This window comes from Symphalangus syndactylus, chromosome 15, assembly GCF_028878055.3.
Source record: "Symphalangus syndactylus isolate Jambi chromosome 15, NHGRI_mSymSyn1-v2.1_pri, whole genome shotgun sequence".
NCBI lineage: Eukaryota > Metazoa > Chordata > Mammalia > Primates > Hylobatidae > Symphalangus > Symphalangus syndactylus.
The window spans coordinates 94,856,071-94,873,180 of NC_072437.2; the positions used below are offsets into that span (position 1 = coordinate 94,856,071).

Genomic DNA, 17,110 nt, shown 5'->3' on the forward strand with positions numbered 1-17,110 from the left:
GCATTTAATAAATCAACCCCAGAAACAGCACACACTGTGAGTAAGGATTAAGGTAAAGAATAGGGAACATCTATCTAACATACACTAGCATGAGACCCAGTACAGTCTTTACAGATGGAAAACTGTATTTATTCCTGCAATTATTTCTAGTTGAATCAAACAGAAAATACAAGCATCGCTGCATTCATGAAGATTTCCCTGTGGTAAATCAATATTTACCAAATAGCTCTGTTTATACAGGCTAAGAGGAAATACGATTGGTGAAAATGTTTCTCATTAAAAGGCACTTATTCCCTTCTTCAAAGCAGCTTCTGCATGACAGCCAAACTGAGGGCCAAAATATGGTGTTCAAACAGGGGGCCTGTTCCAGTGGCCAGATTTAGGGACGGAGAGCCAGTCCCTTGCTAAGCAGATGATGCTGAAAAGCCAGCCTCAGGTTCTTCAGGATGAAAATCTCAATAACGCAACTCTTGGGATGATGAATACTGGCAACAAGGGAAAAGCCACATGATGAAGGCTGGGTTGGGTACTGGGTCTATTTCAAGGGTAAAGAATGCTGGCAGTGGATGTGTGTCTCGTATGGCTGTACCTGGCCTGCTACAGCCTAACCCCTGCTGGTGGTTCCACCCCTAGGAGCAGCCACCACAGAAAGGCCTCTCACCTGGCAGAAAGAGCACAGAGGGAGCCCACGGCCACTGCATACTTGGCACCTTCCCAGCCCACGTGCTTAAAGGCGTCAGGCAGGGGGCTGTTATTGTCCAGGCAGAAGTAGGGCATCATGAGCGTGAGGGCAGCCGACACCCCGAAGTAGGCGATGAAGCAGATCAGGAGGGACGCCACGATCCCCACGGGGATGGCCTTCTGTGGGTTCTTCACCTCTTCACCTAGAAGCACAAGGGGTCAGCGGAGGAGGGCACACAGCAAGAGGCAGTGTATCTGCCCACATGACACCCAAGGCCTCTCAGTGCCCGGGAACCCACGTGACACTACGAGAAACCTCCCTCCAGCGCTCAGCCCTGTGGGTACTGGGGCCTCCTGGGCTTCCGGGAGCGGAGGGGTGGTGCTCAGGAAGACACATCAGACAGCCCACGGCCCTGCAACAGTGTTCTCAGCCTGAATGTGGTGATGCAGCCAAGGAAGAGACTTGTTTCCTTTGGCAGAGAAAATCTGGGAGGCTCACTGAAGCCTGGCCTATTCAGTCCGCCAGGATGACAATGTTGTGAATGGCCTCACTCCTCCCGGAAGATGCTCAGATATGAAATCAGGCCACAGCCACACAGCTATGATCCCATTCTAACAGCGGAACCTTAGCCTTATTCAAGATGCAGCTTCCATCAAGAGTTGACACTTGGGGATGTGATAATGGTTTGGGGGTGGGAGGGGTTGGCAGGAAGCTACAAATCTACACGTTGCTCATGTGTGAAAAAGCGACAACCAGACCGTGCCAGCAAGGAGGGAAATGGCAAGCATTGGCTTGTTTGCCTGCGGTGCAGGAGGACCCGGGACCGCAGTGGCTGGCGGGCATACCTGTGGTGGCAATGCAGTCAAAGCCCACGAAGGCATAGAAGCAAGTTGCTGCCCCCGACAGGACACCAGAGAACCCAAAGGGCATGAATCCACCAACACCGGGCTTCCCTTCTTTTGTGTCACTAGAAAAAAGAGCCGCAAACAAATGTCACGTCACTCGCTGCGCAGTCTGGCGTAAGGAGCTGTGCTCATCTCCTGATACGAGCGGAACCTGGCAGTCAGCCCTCCCCGTTACCACTGCCAGGCCCTGGGCTTCAGACGCTGAGTCCAGCCATGGCATTCTGACTCCGTGTGTGCAGGCCTCCCTGCTGTTTGTGGCCCAGGGTCCCAAGGGTGCAGAGTATCGCCCTTTCCAGAAGCATCTTCTAAACAATGACTAGGGTAGGGAGACATGGGGACTATGAGGCAGGGGTCCGACAGGAAATGGGGGAGAAACCAGCCACGCGGCCAGTCCCACAACCTTCTCCCCAGGGCCCCTCGGAGGAAGGATGCAGAGCCGCCAGCCAGTCCTACCCCAGGTCACATATTTACCAGTAACTCAATCTCAAAACAAACAATTCCAGAGAAACTAAGGCTAAAATAAAAGTCTTTGTCAGCAAAGGCATTCCTTAAGTGCCTGTATGCACAAGGTGGAGTCCGGGAGGGCACAGCTTTTGCCAGGTGTGTGCTGCCTGGGCACAGCTGGGCACTGGCCCACGGGAGGGGCTCAGCACATCTTTGCTACACTGATGAATGCAAAAGCAAAATAAGCACAGTTTATAAACCCAGGAGTCCAGAAGAAGCAGGCTGCTTAAACATTCAGAAAACAGTCCCATAAATCTGACACCTGTGCCGAGACACGGTGCCCAGGTTCAGTGTGGCGCTATGGCCCCTCCCAGGGCCCCGTCGGGGGTCCTTCAAGCCCCTGTTCCCCGATGTACAAAGCCCTGGCCTGTCTGATCCCTCCACATGCTGTGTTCTGGGGGTGCACCACGCAGTCAGGGCCGGCGGCTTCCCTGGCCACCGTCGCCTGGTCAGGAGGCACGTAGCCCCTGCTGGTCACCAAGTAACCCTAAGCTTTCTGCATCCGGCCCTCTACTGCCACCCGAAAAGCAACTGCACTCCTTGTGGTTCAAGAAGGGCAGTCCCTACTCCCACACCTTTGCCAGCCCCAGGGCCGCAGGCTTTCTGTCTTGTGCCAGGGTCCCACTGGCTGGCCTGGAGCCCAAGAGGACGCTCACCACCCACCTCCGTCGCCCCCACTCAACCATATTGACAGCCGCCCAGCTGCACAGGACAACCTGCCCTAAACCTTGTCAGCATGAAGAGAGGAACCCTATAGGATGCTCCCAATCCTATAAACCCTGACGTCCCTCAGGTTGGCTGGGCAGCCCATTTGGTGAACGTTGCTTTCAATGGGATTTCCTCACTGGCTGATAAAACAGACAGACAGACAGGATGGACCCAACTACTTTCTAATGGGGATTACGCCTTACTAATTCCTAGAGGATCATCACATCTCTCAGTTACAGAAACTGCCATGAAGACGCTGGAAGTACATGCATGAGAAAGCTCATGCAGACGTGGGGTTTACTGTGCTTCCATAAACAGTAACGAGAGGAAACCCCCAGAAATGTACAAGTGATGCATGTATGAAAAACTGTGGCCAAACAAAATTTTAGTTTGTTGTGTTAAGAGTGTGACTAAAACTAGCAACCCAAGTTCAAAACCAAGCAACCCAGGACAGACAAGTCAGCAGGGCCACGGGACAGCAAAGGGCTGGAGTGGAGCTGTGCCCACCTCATCCAAACCCCCTCGCCTCTCAGGCCAGAGGCCCCGCCAGCCACCCACTCCCACCCTGGCAAACGGCTCCTGTTACCCAGTGGCCTATGCTGAAGACAAAGCAGGTGACAACCAGATGGCTCCAGAGGGGGAGGATGAGGCCAAAGGAGCAGGGGAACCCAAGAGTCAAAATGGCTTCTATGGGCCCCACTTTGGTCCCCTGTGGCGGCCAGGGTGACAGACAGGCAGTGAAAAGCCCCCAGATCCCCACTCAGCTCCTATGACATCAAGAGCTACCAACATGGCCTTGCATTAAAATAAATGCATGCCCACTTTGGGAGGCCGAGGCGGGAGAATCACCTGAGGCCATAAGTTAGGGACCAGCTTGGACAACATAGTGAGACCCCATTAGTACAAAAAAAATTTTTTTTTCTGATTAGCTGGGTGTGGGGGCATGTGACTATAGTCCCAGCTACTTGGGAAACAGGCAGGAGGATTGCTTGAGCCCAGGAGTTTGAGGCTGCTTTGAGCCATGATTGTGCCACTGCACCCCAGCCTGTGCAACACAGCAAAATCCTGTCTCTAAAATAAATTTTAAAAATAAATAAATAAATAAATAAATAAATGCTATCATGGATAGATGAGCTTTAGGCAACATGAGGCAGAGGCACCTAGAAAGGTCCTGAAATCTCCATTTCAGGGCAAGTGGAAAGTGCAGGGAACTGCATACATGATTAAATCCCAGAAAGAGATGAACTCACAAAAGGGGACTAAGAAGGGCTGGAATGTGTCTTCCTCATGCAGACAGGTAAAGCATACACAACAATAAAAGCATGGAGAGAAGGAAGCAAGGGGGATGAGTGAGCGCAAAGGGAGGAGGCAGAACAAAAGGCATCCTCCCCGGCTCCTCAGGACAGTTGCAGGAGAGACTGGATAACCCTCCAGGTTACAGAACGGGGGTGAAGGACGTGCTGTGCTGTGCCAACTCCAGAGCTGTGTGCAACCGTGAGCAACCGTAAACTTCCCTGCTGACTGTGACCCTGCCACACCTGCTCCTCGTACTGCGCCACTACACCTGACCTCAGGAGGACCCACAGCTGACTTCAGGAGGACCCAGGTGCCAGGACCCTGGGCAACCATAACAACGAACAAGGGCCTGATTAAAAAAAAGTCTGCAGGGTATGCTAGTAAGCAAGAATGCCAGGTGCAGAACAATATATACGGAATGCCGCGTTTTGTGTAAGAAAAAAGAAATAAAATACACATATTTACATTTGCTTGTGCTTACACAGGGAGAAACTGGAAGCTTACGGACACACACACACACACACACACAATTAGAAAGTTTACCTGTGGGGGCGGGAGATGAGATGGATGAAGAAAGGAACGCATTGTAAATCTTTTTTTAAAGCGTTATGAACCATGTAGTATTTTACCTACTCAAAAAGTTAAATTCAACCTTTAAGAAAAGATTCGGTGTTACTGATGCCAGCGGCAGAATATCAACACAAAATAACCACAGAATCCATTCTACAGAGGCGCAAACCAAAACATGTAGAGATATTTCTTAATGGTCTCTTTCTATGTAATCAATAATTAACCTTTTACATGCGTGTGGCAGTTGTGTTCACTCATCATCTGGCAACTCACATGTGAAGGAGAGGGGCTGCCAAGAGCCCTCACCCAGCAAATGTCACCCCGAGACAAGGTGAGCTTGAGTCCTGGTCTCAGCTCAGTGCTCCCTGCCCTGCAGCCTTTGACCAGCCCTTCTGTGTTCCACTCAGCTGGTCGCTCAGAAGCAGCAAAGACAATGCCTGGCATAGAAAGGGGTCAGGCCCGAGGGTCTCCCACTGCATCAGTGGTGAACATCCTGCAGCAGGGCTCCGCCACCCTCACACCAGCCACCCTGACATTAACTGTTAGTTGTGCTCAAAAGCCACACTCCCCTGTTCTTCCATGTGGTAATGGAAACTTTAATTATTTCAGCTGGACATATGAGCCTTAAGAATCAGGACTGTGTGTTTCCCAGAGTCACTAGCTGCAAGGGGTAGCCATCTGGCTAAGTTCTGATGGAGGAGGTTTGCGCAGACGTGGTGTCTACATCGGCTGAGAAACGTCCAGGGGATGAAGTGGGGAGGGAGGGGGCCCTCTGCCGTTCCCTTCTCCATCCTGCTGGCTGGAGCAGGAGGAGCCGCCTTCAGCCCTGGGGAGCCTGGCCTGGATTCCTGGCTGGGTGAAGCGACAGGCTGGACTGACTACCCCCAGAGGTTGACCAAAGAGAACCAAACCCTTATCTTGTTGAAGCCAATGTTATTTTGGGGTTTCCATCCTAACTGGCAGACACCATCCAACAAAACTTTCTCAACAGGCTTCCATGCGGGGTTGATGCTTTACTATTGCTATGTCCACAGAACACTGGATAGGAATGCCAGCGGCAGCCTGAGTCAAAGGCACGAAGAGCCATCCAGACTGCAGGGTGACACTCCTCTTCACAGACCAACAGACAGACCGACCTAGTTCCCGGGGGCCTTCCCAGACGGCTGGGAGACAGCATCCTAAAATCACAAACCCACGTGGTCTCAGGGCCTCCCATGCGAGCTGAAGCTCCTGCATGTTGTATGGATTGGTTGGGCTGTGCCCTACTATTTCAGAGGAACCAGCAATGTCATGCAGGACTACGTGGCTGTTGTCAGAAACACAAAGCTACGGCTGGAAAAAAAAAAAAAGAAAGAAAGTTGCTTAGATATTTTAACAACATGACAGAGCATGCCAAGGAGGCTCCAGTCCTGCAGAACTCCACCTCCTAACATGGCCAATCCCCTGCCGTCCCCGTGGTCGGGGGCTGGGCCCTGGCAGTGAGGCCATCAGATGTAGCTAAGGGGGCCCCACCTGTGATCAGGGATTGGGGCAACAAATGCTGCTTTGTCTGGGGGCCGGTACAGCTAGCTCATCATTACGAGGGTACCAGCGTGAGGATGACCAGTGAAAGTAAATACCATCGGCTGGCACAATCTCTTCATAAAAATAATAAAATTAAATCTCGATTGGCAACCAGTTAACAAGAGGTGCCCTACATATTTCGTTCCTGACCTATAAATAGCAACCGGTCAAATATGCTCTGAGTTTTCAGAGGCTACTATGTTACTTCAAAGCATATTTGGGATTGGCTTTACTCCACTCTAAATTAATGGGCACCCATAAATTTGGCATAAATATGACTCTGAAATGCTTGGGATGACACATTCAAAGTCCTCAGTTCTCCGTAACAGAGTTTAGGAAAGCAGTTTTATTAGAACTGCTAACCACAAAATATTAGTGTTAGTGAAGTTTCATGCACCGAATGCCATAGTTTCCTGTTTCCATTCAAGTAGTCACACATCAATGCCTGCCCACTGGTAACAATACTGAGTGACATGGCTGGGCACCTGGCCCTGAACCAGTGACCAACTGGGCATAGGTGACTGCTAAGATTCCCAATGTGAGACAGTGCTTCTCAGCCTCCCTTGCAGCTCAGTGTGGCCCCCAGTGGACTCTTGCCAATGGAATGTCTGTGTGTCTTCTGGTCTGTCCTGAACAGCCCTAAGCACTCTCCTCTACGCTCTCTTTTTCCTTCTGGAAGAGCTGGGTCATACTTGTGCCTACAGCCAGCTCTGACCAGGCAGAGGAGGACAATGTCCTGGGGGAAGATGGAGCAAGACAGAAGATGTCTAGGTCCACAGAGACCTGTGGCAAAGCTGGCCAGACAACGTGGACTGCTCATTTCAGGACTGGAAACATCTCTTTAAAGACACACTCCATTGTGGCAGTTGGAGGGGGTCTCTTTATCATAGCAGTTTCACCCTTCAGTCTTAATGAAGAATCACACACAAAATCCAAGTCCCCATTCTCCATCCTGGGACCTAAAGAATTACATGGAGATCTGACAAAAAAGATAAAAAAGATATGTTATGACTGTTTGGCTTTTTTTTCCCAGGTTATCTGAGCTTTCAATGAGGGCTGGGCGAGAGAACTGAGATGGCACAGGGTAGAGCTGTCACCTCTGGTTCCGGGTGTCTGCGTCAGAGACATGAGGGTGATGGGGCCACTGTCACCAGGGCTGGAGCAGCACAAGTCAAATGTCGGCGAAAGACTGTTGTGCTCACATTCTGACACTTCAGTCATTCTGAAAACCTTCAAAAAAAGTTTCACCTATTTCTCTTCCCTCTACGTTATTAATCTAATAGGAAGGTATTTAAAGGTGAAGTGAGGTCACCATGGCACTGCAGAGAAAAATTTTTTCTGAACACAAAATTCCAAAGTTGGCCATCAAACAGAATCTGGGGAAAGAGGGATCATTTAATGGGTCTGACAAGAATCCTGAATGATACACAATTTGGAATCAGGGTGATGATTTTCTTTTCCTCAGTCTTCCTTGTCATACAATAGTCTTTCCATTTCAGGGGAATAAACCTTCACACAAACTTGATACATACAAAATACCCCCAGCTACTTCACTGAAAAAACACAAAACAAAACAATTAACAAAATATACTCAAATAATCTTTTTTTAAAAGCACATGCCATCTTAGTCAGTTATCTCCCCCATACAAGTCTATGTCATTAAATATCAAATAAGAAAAATGGTCAGAAGCAGCAACTCACTTGTTCAAACAGAGACGGCCTGACGTGTTCCCAAAATCCTCCTCCGTGAGCTGCCAGTTTTTAACCGATCCTTTCACAAATCCTGACACCATTATGAAGCCCAGGACCAGGACGTTGATACAAGTGAATATTTTGTTGACCATGGCCGACTCTTTCACACCAAGAGTTAAAAGTCCTGAAAAAGCGCATAGACACAAAACCTTGTCTGAGTGTTAACCACAAACTGGGAAGGTCCTTCCTGGATGGGGATAAGAAGGCGACTGAAAAAGAATCCAAGTGCATCGAGCCTCTGCAGACCTCTGTGAGCCTCTGGGAACAGGGTGGATTAATGATCTTTCTGGGGGCAGGGATCAGGGGTCTAAATCACCAAGGTTGTGGGTGCTTCCCAGGCCCTCCTAGGTGACCTCCAGATATCCTTGGGAACTGAGAAGCCCACCCAAGGGGCACCCGAGAACTGCAGAGATCTGGAGCATGAGCCCCTCTCATAGGGAGGGGAAAGCCTGGACCTGCACACCAAGCTGCTCCCTCTCACTAAAAGGATGCGTTGCTGGGAAACAACCTCCAGGAACAATTCCAGGAAGAAAGACTTTGCATAGTTTCCTGGGAGAATGGGCATTTTTCAGAAGAGGAAATTATTCTGGTTGACTTTGGGATGTTAGTGATATTAACAATAACAACTAGCTATGGTTCTGGAACCACTAACACACACGGTTCCTCATCGGACTCAGTGCATATAAAATAACATCTGAGCTAGGCTAGCTCTAGCTTGCAAACTCACATTTTTTTTTTTAAAGGAAACTAAGTAATAAAGATGCCCAGGAACCTCTGACAGCAGTGCCTTTGAGGCACATGCCCCAGCACCACCTTAGGGTGAAGAGGTCATTCGGGTACTTCCATAGCTGAACTCTCTGCTGGGCAACAAAAGTGGCACAGAAGGGGCTGGTACCACTCGAACACAGCCAGGATTTGAGACCACTGCTCCGCCATGGACGCCTCTCATAGTTTTAAAATCAAAACTGGCTGGGTGCGGTCGCTCACGCCTGTAATCCCAATACTTTGGGAAGCAGGCAGATCATTTGAGGTCAGGAGTTCCAGACCAGCCTGGCCAATATGGCAAAACCTTATCTCTACTAAAAATATAAAAGATTAACTGGGTGTGGTGGTGCGCGTCTGTAATCCTAGCTACTTGGGAGGCTGAGGTGTGAGAATCGCTTGAACACAGGAGGCGGAGGTTGCAGTGAGCCAAGATCGCGCAACTGCACTCCAGCCTGGGTAACAGAACAAGACTCTGTCTCAAATATAAAATAAAATAAAATAAAATAAAATAAAATAAAATAAAATAAAATAAAAACTGCTGTACTTTTGAGATTGAATTATAAAGTACAGATGTTAGAAGAGAATTGTGTAATTAATCACAGGGAGAACACCTCAACACACAACAATATATTTTTTCTTTAGTGTCCCTCCCTCTCAGGTTTATTAAAATGAAATCTCACTAGTGCAGACTTACTTTCTGATGCGTTTCTGCCAGCTGGACCAGAAATACTGCTGAGACCAGCCTGAGTGAAGTTATTTCAATTATGTGGTGTGTAAAATAAGGCATGTCATTTTTAAAACTCATCCAAGATTTTCTAACCCCAAATGAGAATTTATCTGCATTTCAGCTTCATGTTTATGGAGCCCCACAGAGCAAAACTCGCGTTGCACTGGCCAAGACACGCACAAATGTCACTAGCAAGAAGTTGCCATCAGCTGTGTTCAGGCAGTCTCTGGGATTTTTCAAATTCTGTAACCACAACTCTGTCATGAAACTTATTTATTGAAAGGGTGTTTTGATGGTTGTTAGGTGTAAAACCATCCAAGTCGTCTTCAGACGCCCCAGGCACACATTAGTGTTCCAGGCGGAGCTCATTCCTCCACATTTTCCTGGCTGATGAATGACAGCTTTGCTTTCCAAATGGTCATCCACTGAGTCAAAAGAATTTTTATTCCCAGGACACTCATACAAAAAGCCTGCAGTACAGACAAAATCTTATTCCACAAACAGCTAGGCTAAACACCTAAGATTCTCTTTTAATGAAATGGCACACAATTCAACAGCTATGAAGCAGGCCGGCCCTATCTGAATCTATAAGAAGCAATGAAGACAGGGACAAATAAAGATGCCTGCATGAAGTACAAAAACAAAACAAAAAGAAATGGGGGTTATGGTTAAAGAGATAAGTAAAGAAAGGAACTTAACAGGAGCCTCTCACCGAACCTTTGCCCATCACTCTGCTCTTTTTAAGTGTGGGCTTTACCTGTCAAGATGAGAATTATGATCACTGCGAATATGTCGGGGTTTTCAGCCAGCACGCCGGGGGCGTTCAGAGTCATGTGTGTCCGTGAGAACTCCCCGATGGGTCTGCCTATCAGCTCGTCGAAGGTGGCGCTCCAGGCCCTCGCTACGCTTGAAGTACCTGCCACAAAGCACACACAACAGAGGAGATGTGAGGACACCTGTTAGCCAGGTATTTGTAGTGGAGCTCCATGTTGATAACATCATTGCAGGAGTCACCGACGGTGCACTGGAATCTGGCAGCAGCAGCCAGACCACAGTGTATGCTGAGCCAGAAGTGACGGTCAACTAGTGCTAAGTGTGAGAAGGCTTCTAGGGCCTACAGAGGAATGCATTTCACATCCTACCCAATATGCACAGGTGTATTCTATCAAATATATATATCCGAATAAAAAGTTTGCAAAACGAGTGTTACCCTTACCATCTGAGAGGCACTCTGTTAATATTTAATGCTACCTACTTTGTTTCATTAAAAAAAGTAAACATTGATGACAACTCATGAAAAATCAATTTCATAATGCACTCCTGGGGTGCAGCTGGCAGTCTGGAGGAATGCTGCTTAGGAAGCCTCTTTTCTAGGAACCCCTTGGCAGCAGAGATGATGGTGCCTGCACCATAATTCTTCTCCCAGCAAGAAGAGGGGCCCTAGGAGGTCCTTGAAGGGGCTGAACCCCATCTCAGGGACAAAGCCACTTGCTCACCTCAGAGTTGGCATCAGCCACCTCTGCCACTTTTTGCCTGAACCTGACTCGGAGGCCACAGCATCCCCAGAGTGCAGGACCGCAGACAGACCCCAGCCCTCCTCATTCTCCCCTCAGCCTGCACCCTCTAGCACCGAAGAACACCAATAGGGCAGCACTCAAAATGCCAACAATAGTTGGCTGCTGTCTTTCACTCTCATTCTGTCCTCTCACATAATTCTAAAGAGAGTCAGAATGTGTTTCCATTGGTGTTTCTCAGGAGATGTCACTAGAATTCCAGCATTTTCATAGAGCATTTTCCTTTGTTTTCAAAGGGGGCCTTGTCGGTGACCATGGTCCTAAGTATCCACAGCATATTGCCAGAGTGATCTGCAGAGATTCAACGTCACTATTTGGTCTTATGATAAGTAAGTATCTTCCCAACAACTCAGAAGTTTAACCACATTTCTTCCTCCTGAGCAGCCAATCTATTATGAATTCTGTAAAAATGGTCTCACCATCTCCCTGTCACCCCCAAAGCGGCTGGCTTATGGCAAATGTGGCTCCCAAACTCTGTCCTGCTCAGTGAGAGGGGCTACCCCAGCCTTTCTTCCCAGCCTACCCGCTCCCAATTTCTGAATTATGCCTTTAAAAAAAATGTTTCCTGGAAAAACTGCCCTTCCCAGCAGCTAAGGCTGAGAATACATTTTTATAATGCATGCAAATGGTTTCACACAAGCAAATGGCACTCTGGCAGAGCCTTACATTTGTTGGTCTAGAAGCTGCAAGCACTTCATGCTCAATGTATATTTTATGCTCAGGTAAATCCTCTGGAAACATAACGGTCCATTTACAATAGCGACATTCCCAGTGAGAGACTTCAGCTTGTGAGAACCATGCGTGGTTGTAAGTTTTGATGTGGCATTGAAAGAAAACATTATGAATTTTATTTTAGAGCCCAGAAGACTAAGCTATGTTGGCTCTCAGCAGATACTGCAGCTGCTGGAAAGAAAGAGAAGGTGCTGCTCAGAGGGTGTGAGTGTGTGCCCTCCGCCAGCTGTCCTGGTGGAGGGGGAGTGGTGCCCCCCATGCAGAGATAGGGCTGCGGGGAGCCCAGGGCTGCGAGGGTCCCAGCAGGCAGCATTCGTGGCAGGGAGGGTGTGGTAGGGTCCAGTGGGAGCCGGCACAGAAGAAAGGAGGAACCCACACGGCTCCACTTACCAGGTCTTACTGTTTTTTCGCTATTACCAAAACGTTTGAGAAAAAAAATAAATGGCATGTTGAGTGGCTGTTTGTACCCTTTGCTTCTGAGACTTAGGTTTTTGTTTCTTTTAAGTTGATGTGTTCAACTTCAGTTGTAATCAAAATACAAAAAAGCATGAAGAGAAGCAAAGCGTGTTTACCTGGCAAACTGGAAAGATTTTCCACATTTGCTTCCTTATTTGCTGGGCGGTTGTGTTACAGGCCGATGCCCAGTGCCCACACTGCAGGGAAAGGGGCCCCTGGCTACGTGGAGGATCACAGTCAACAAAGGCCTTAAAAACATGCAGACCCACCGACAGCCCTTCTGCTCCTTACACAGTTTTAAGGAAAAGAACCATGGCTAAGCCCAAAGACATAAAATAATTAACTGTTAATAACAACAGCAACAACATAATGGAAACAATCTGAACATCCCATAAAGACATCCAATACGTTACACCGTGTATATAAATCTATCCAATGGTAGGCAAGCATTAGAAATGTTACTGTGGAAAAATAGCTAATGATATGAGAAATGTTTACCATATATTGTTTTATAAAGAGATATACTGTACAAAAATACACATTTAAATTCACAAAAATGTTAACAATAGTTGTATCTGTAGACAGTAAACTTCTGAACAGAGAGTGTCTTACGCCTTCATGGGATCCCTAGTATCTAGCACAATGCCTGGCACAGAGCAGGTACTCAATAAACATTTATTAAAAGAATGAATGAATGAATGAATAAGAGAATTAGTTTCTCCACGTTGTCAGGCAGGGTATTTCTACTTTCTTCTTCGTGCTTTTCTTTATTTTCCCAACTTTTCTCTATCAGTGATGCATTTACTCTAGTAATTTAAAAACATACTAAAAGAAACTAAATACTTTTAAATGAATCAGAAACATCCTATTAATTCTGTGCCTCTTGTGTTAACAAGAATGACCTCCCTGTGGGGCATGCGCCCACACTTTGGAGGTGGGAACAAACGGAAAAGTGGTAGAGGGCACGAGCTCCGGGCCCCTGGGACCTACCGATGATGTAGGAGAGGATTAAGTTCCAGCCGGTGATGAAGGCCCAGAGCTCTCCAACGGTGACATAGCTGTAGAGGTAAGCTGAGCCCGTCTTGGGGACCCGAGCACCAAACTCGCCATAGCACAGGCCGGCCAGCACCGAGGCCAGCGCAGCGATCAGGAAGGAGATGACAATGGCAGGGCCTGCATTGTCACGGGCCACAGCTCCAGCCAGGACATAGACGCCAGCACCCAGCGTGCTGCCCACCCCGAGGGCCACCAGATCAAAAGTGTTCAAGCAGCGAGACAGCCGCGTCTCCTCCCGGCTACAGTCCACCACCTTCCGCCGCAGCATCTGCTGGCCAATGTTGAGCAGGACTTTGCACCCCATGTTGCTGTTCAGAGCTGCTGAAAAAGAACAAAGATGTTTCCTGATTGCTCCTCGTTTCACCCATTACTCTAATCTTATCACATTATTGAAACACAGACAGTGATCAGGTCCTTCATAATCATTTCCTGCTAAAAAGCTTTAATTCGTAGAATTCCACCATCGATTGTCAGAAGCACGCAGACTTCTCCAGTTTCACCAGCACATATAGAATTAACCCAGCAGGCCAACAGATACAGATGACTTCATTTCGAGGTCTCTGAGCTTCCACATTTGTATCAGGTCCTCTTAATGGAGACTCTTCCATGGGTGGAAATTATGCAGTAGAGGAAACACGCATTAATGACATTGTTCCTACACTCAGTCATCAGATAGTACACCAAAAAACAAGGTGTTAGTTCAAGTATGCTGTAACAGAAGGCAAACCAAACCATATCTTAATTTCATTACTAAATTAAATTATTAAATTATTAAAACTCAGAGGCCCTGAATAGCAATAACAATGTTTGTTTTAGATCTTTCTAGGATCCCCTGAGGGTAAGGAGCAAGTTGTTTCCACTTTTAAGGTAACACAGAGGTAGGTCGAAGCAGAAAAATGTTGAGTTATTACAAGTGAGGGCTTTTCGTCACTGTTATTACTACAGAAAGCACTTTTCTTCTGGGCTGAAATGTCAGCCCAATGTGCTCCGTGGTATATGATATATATGCATATCTGATATGCTCTTGGGCACTTATCATGAGAGGACATGTATTCATCCATCCCACCCTCACACGAGACATGCCCCATTAGGGCCCAGGACACCTTGCACCTTGTGGGATGGCTCTGAGATTGCTTTCCTCCAACCTACGGGCCCACCTTGCCCGACCAGATGCGACAGGGGAGCCCTTGGCAAGGACAGGCCAGCAGCCACCATCAAAAAAAGGGAGCTTTGCTCCCCACATCTGAAGGGAGGAGGCTTCCTTCCACAGAGTCCAGGATGGAAGGGTGGGGGTGGGAAAACAGATAAAATCTTCAGTGGAGAAACCCGAGGACCACGGCCTGTGGCAGGTGACCGAGGCCAATAACAGTGACAGTCATGTCGGCAGAGTGATGTGATGAGACGGGCACTTCATCTCCGCGGTCTTTCCCCCAAAAACCCACAGCCCCAGGCTAACCATGGGAAAACCACCAGACACATCCTGTTCTACAATATACCTGACTGGTTCTGTCAAGGTCATCAAAAACTAGGAAAGTCGGAGAAATGTCAAAGCTTAGAGGAGCTAAGGAGACGTGAGGACTAAATGCAATGTGGGATCCTGTATGGGATCCTGGGACAGAAAAAGCACACCTGGGGAAAATGAGGGAAACCTGAATCAAATATGGATGTCAGTTAGTGATGGCACATCAATATTGATTGTCACCAGTGTACCCACCAAAGTAAGATACACGCTCCTAATGGGAAACGGTGAGGGGCACATGCAAGCTCCGTACTCTTCACAATTCTTCTGTAAATCTAACACTATCCTAAAACAGAGTTTATTTTAAAAATCTAAGACAAAACAACAGCACGTGCACAGATAAGCTATTGTCATGACTTCTGGCTACTAAGGTACACACAAAAAATCACCAATTATTCATGTTGATCATCAGTTGGTATTTATTGACCTAACTTAGCTGCAATTAAATCACTTGAGATAACAAGTCTGGAAAAGTCCATGCCTAACCACTTGAACACTTCCCTGCCTGCCCACACCTTTGCATCCTCAGCGGCCAGGTGGGCGCAGTGCAGCAGGGGCTCCCCACGCTGCAGCTCAGGGCCCCCCAGCAATGGTCACATCACTGATCAGCTCCAGGTCATGGAGCAACTGGGGGCGGTGCCTGCTCTGTTTTATCTGACAGGCCAAGGGAAGAAAATAATCTCAAGACTCATAAAATTTTGAGCTAGAATGGGGAATAAAAATCATCTGATCCTATCCCTTTGTTACATAGATGGGGAAAACAGCTCAGAGAGCCAAGTGTCAAACAGGGTCACGGGCCCTGCAGGCGCAGTCCTCCTCTGGGGTTCCGGCGGCATCGCAGGTAGGAAGGAAATGATATCATGGTGTAGCAGGTGGGGCAAAGTGGGGAGGAAATGAGGAGGGAGCGCTGCTTGTGGAACAGTGATGGAGTGGGAAAATCAGACCCCAGAGTTTGAGAAGAGCAGGAAAGGGCCCCTGAGGCCAAGAGAAGAGCAAGCAGAGAGACAGATGGCTTCCCAGGTTGCTTTCAGCACCACACGGGACTGCTTCAGCAAGCTCTCGTGCCAGAGCAGTTCTGAGGTGTCTCAGCAAGACAGGGATGCCCGCGGCTTCCTAGGCAGTTAAGTGAGAGCCTCCGAGTGGCACTAGGGAGGAGGAGGAGCAGGAACCAAGGACCTAGTGCTGCTGGGACCCCAGGATCTGCAGGCTCAGGGGGTGGTTTCTCCTGGAAATGCCTTTTTCTTTTCTTCCTTTTGGGGAATTAGCCAGATTTATTCAAGTCAAATTGCAAAGCACAACAAAAAGTTTAGTAAATAATTGCGTGGATAGTAAGTTGGAAGGGAAAATGCAACATTGCAACATAGCCCTCGGCTGAAAAGCCTGTGCTGGGAGATGTGCAAAAATTGCTGCAAAGTCACTTCTCAATATCCCTTTTGGCAGGGAGGGGAGTCGTCTGAGTAGACGAAGGAACCTTGAAGAGAAACAGGGTGTGAAAGCTCCTGTTTCGGATCTGGCTGGGAAATGTGGCTAGGGGATGCACAGACAGTGCCTGCCTGCTCCCAACCTCTCCCAGATGTCACTTCTGCTCAAGAATAAGCAGATTCTCTCCATAAAACACTAAAGGCCAAGTGCAAGGGAAAGACAGTGCTACTCAATAGCATTTTCTTTCCTAGGCCTCACAGGATAACATAACCTAAGCGCCCAGGAGGTGAGAAGGGGTCGCCCTGCCTTTCTCTGTCCTGGGCTTTTCAGGAGGGCTGTTTCCTGTTTGCACTCCTTTCTCAAAAACGTGCTGTTGTCCTAGACAGAACCAAAGCCACAAGAGTAACCAAACGGATTCTTGGCAAGGAGCGCACCAGAGCTCAGACACACTCCAGTTACATAGTTCTGGGCCTCTGTAAAACGGAAGGTGAATGTGAGCCGGCTGCTCGCGTAAGAGGACAAATGACGCCCGTGGAGGTGTGCAGATGCAAAGCCTACGTGCGCACATGCACCTATGTCACCACAGCACAGATCACTGCTGCCAGTTGAAAACCCACTCAAAGAACCAAGCAACTTATGCTGGGGGGACTTCTGCACCCCCTTCAAAATGAAGGGGCAGGTTATTAAATTACTGTAAGCTTAGATACAGATAACGGTTTTCTAACATAATGTGAAAAGGGACTTTCTGGTGAGACACCTGTGCACAGCTGCAGCTCATTTCCCCTGAAGAGGTATGCAGCGGCCCGTTTTATTCGGGTATAGTTCTTGGCCTGTTTCCCCTGCACCAAGCCCAGGGAAGTGCTAGAGGGAAGTGCTTGG

General features: G+C 48.2%; 1 protein-coding gene across 8 annotated transcripts in view; it reads right to left on the reverse strand.

Annotated features, from left to right (window-relative positions):
- The window catches only part of SLC7A1 (solute carrier family 7 member 1), an 84,919-nt gene that overhangs the window by 13,209 nt on the left and 54,600 nt on the right, over positions 1-17,110 (reverse strand). For 5 of the 8 annotated variants that reach the window (XM_055244047.2, XM_055244044.2, XM_063619243.1 and 2 more), the window contains 5 exons: positions 13,225-13,608; positions 10,230-10,388; positions 7,930-8,104; positions 1,528-1,649; positions 662-884 (listed from right to left, as the gene is read on the reverse strand). In XM_055244047.2, coding sequence (XP_055100022.1) covers positions 662-884; positions 1,528-1,649; positions 7,930-8,104; positions 10,230-10,388; positions 13,225-13,594 — 1,049 coding nt within the window. In that variant the 5' untranslated portion in view covers positions 13,595-13,608. Of the gene's footprint in view, positions 1-661; positions 885-1,527; positions 1,650-7,929; positions 8,105-10,229; positions 10,389-13,224; positions 13,612-17,110 lie in introns of all 8 variants that reach the window. The other 3 variants (XM_055244048.2, XM_055244045.2, XM_063619244.1) reach the window with 1 other exon arrangement.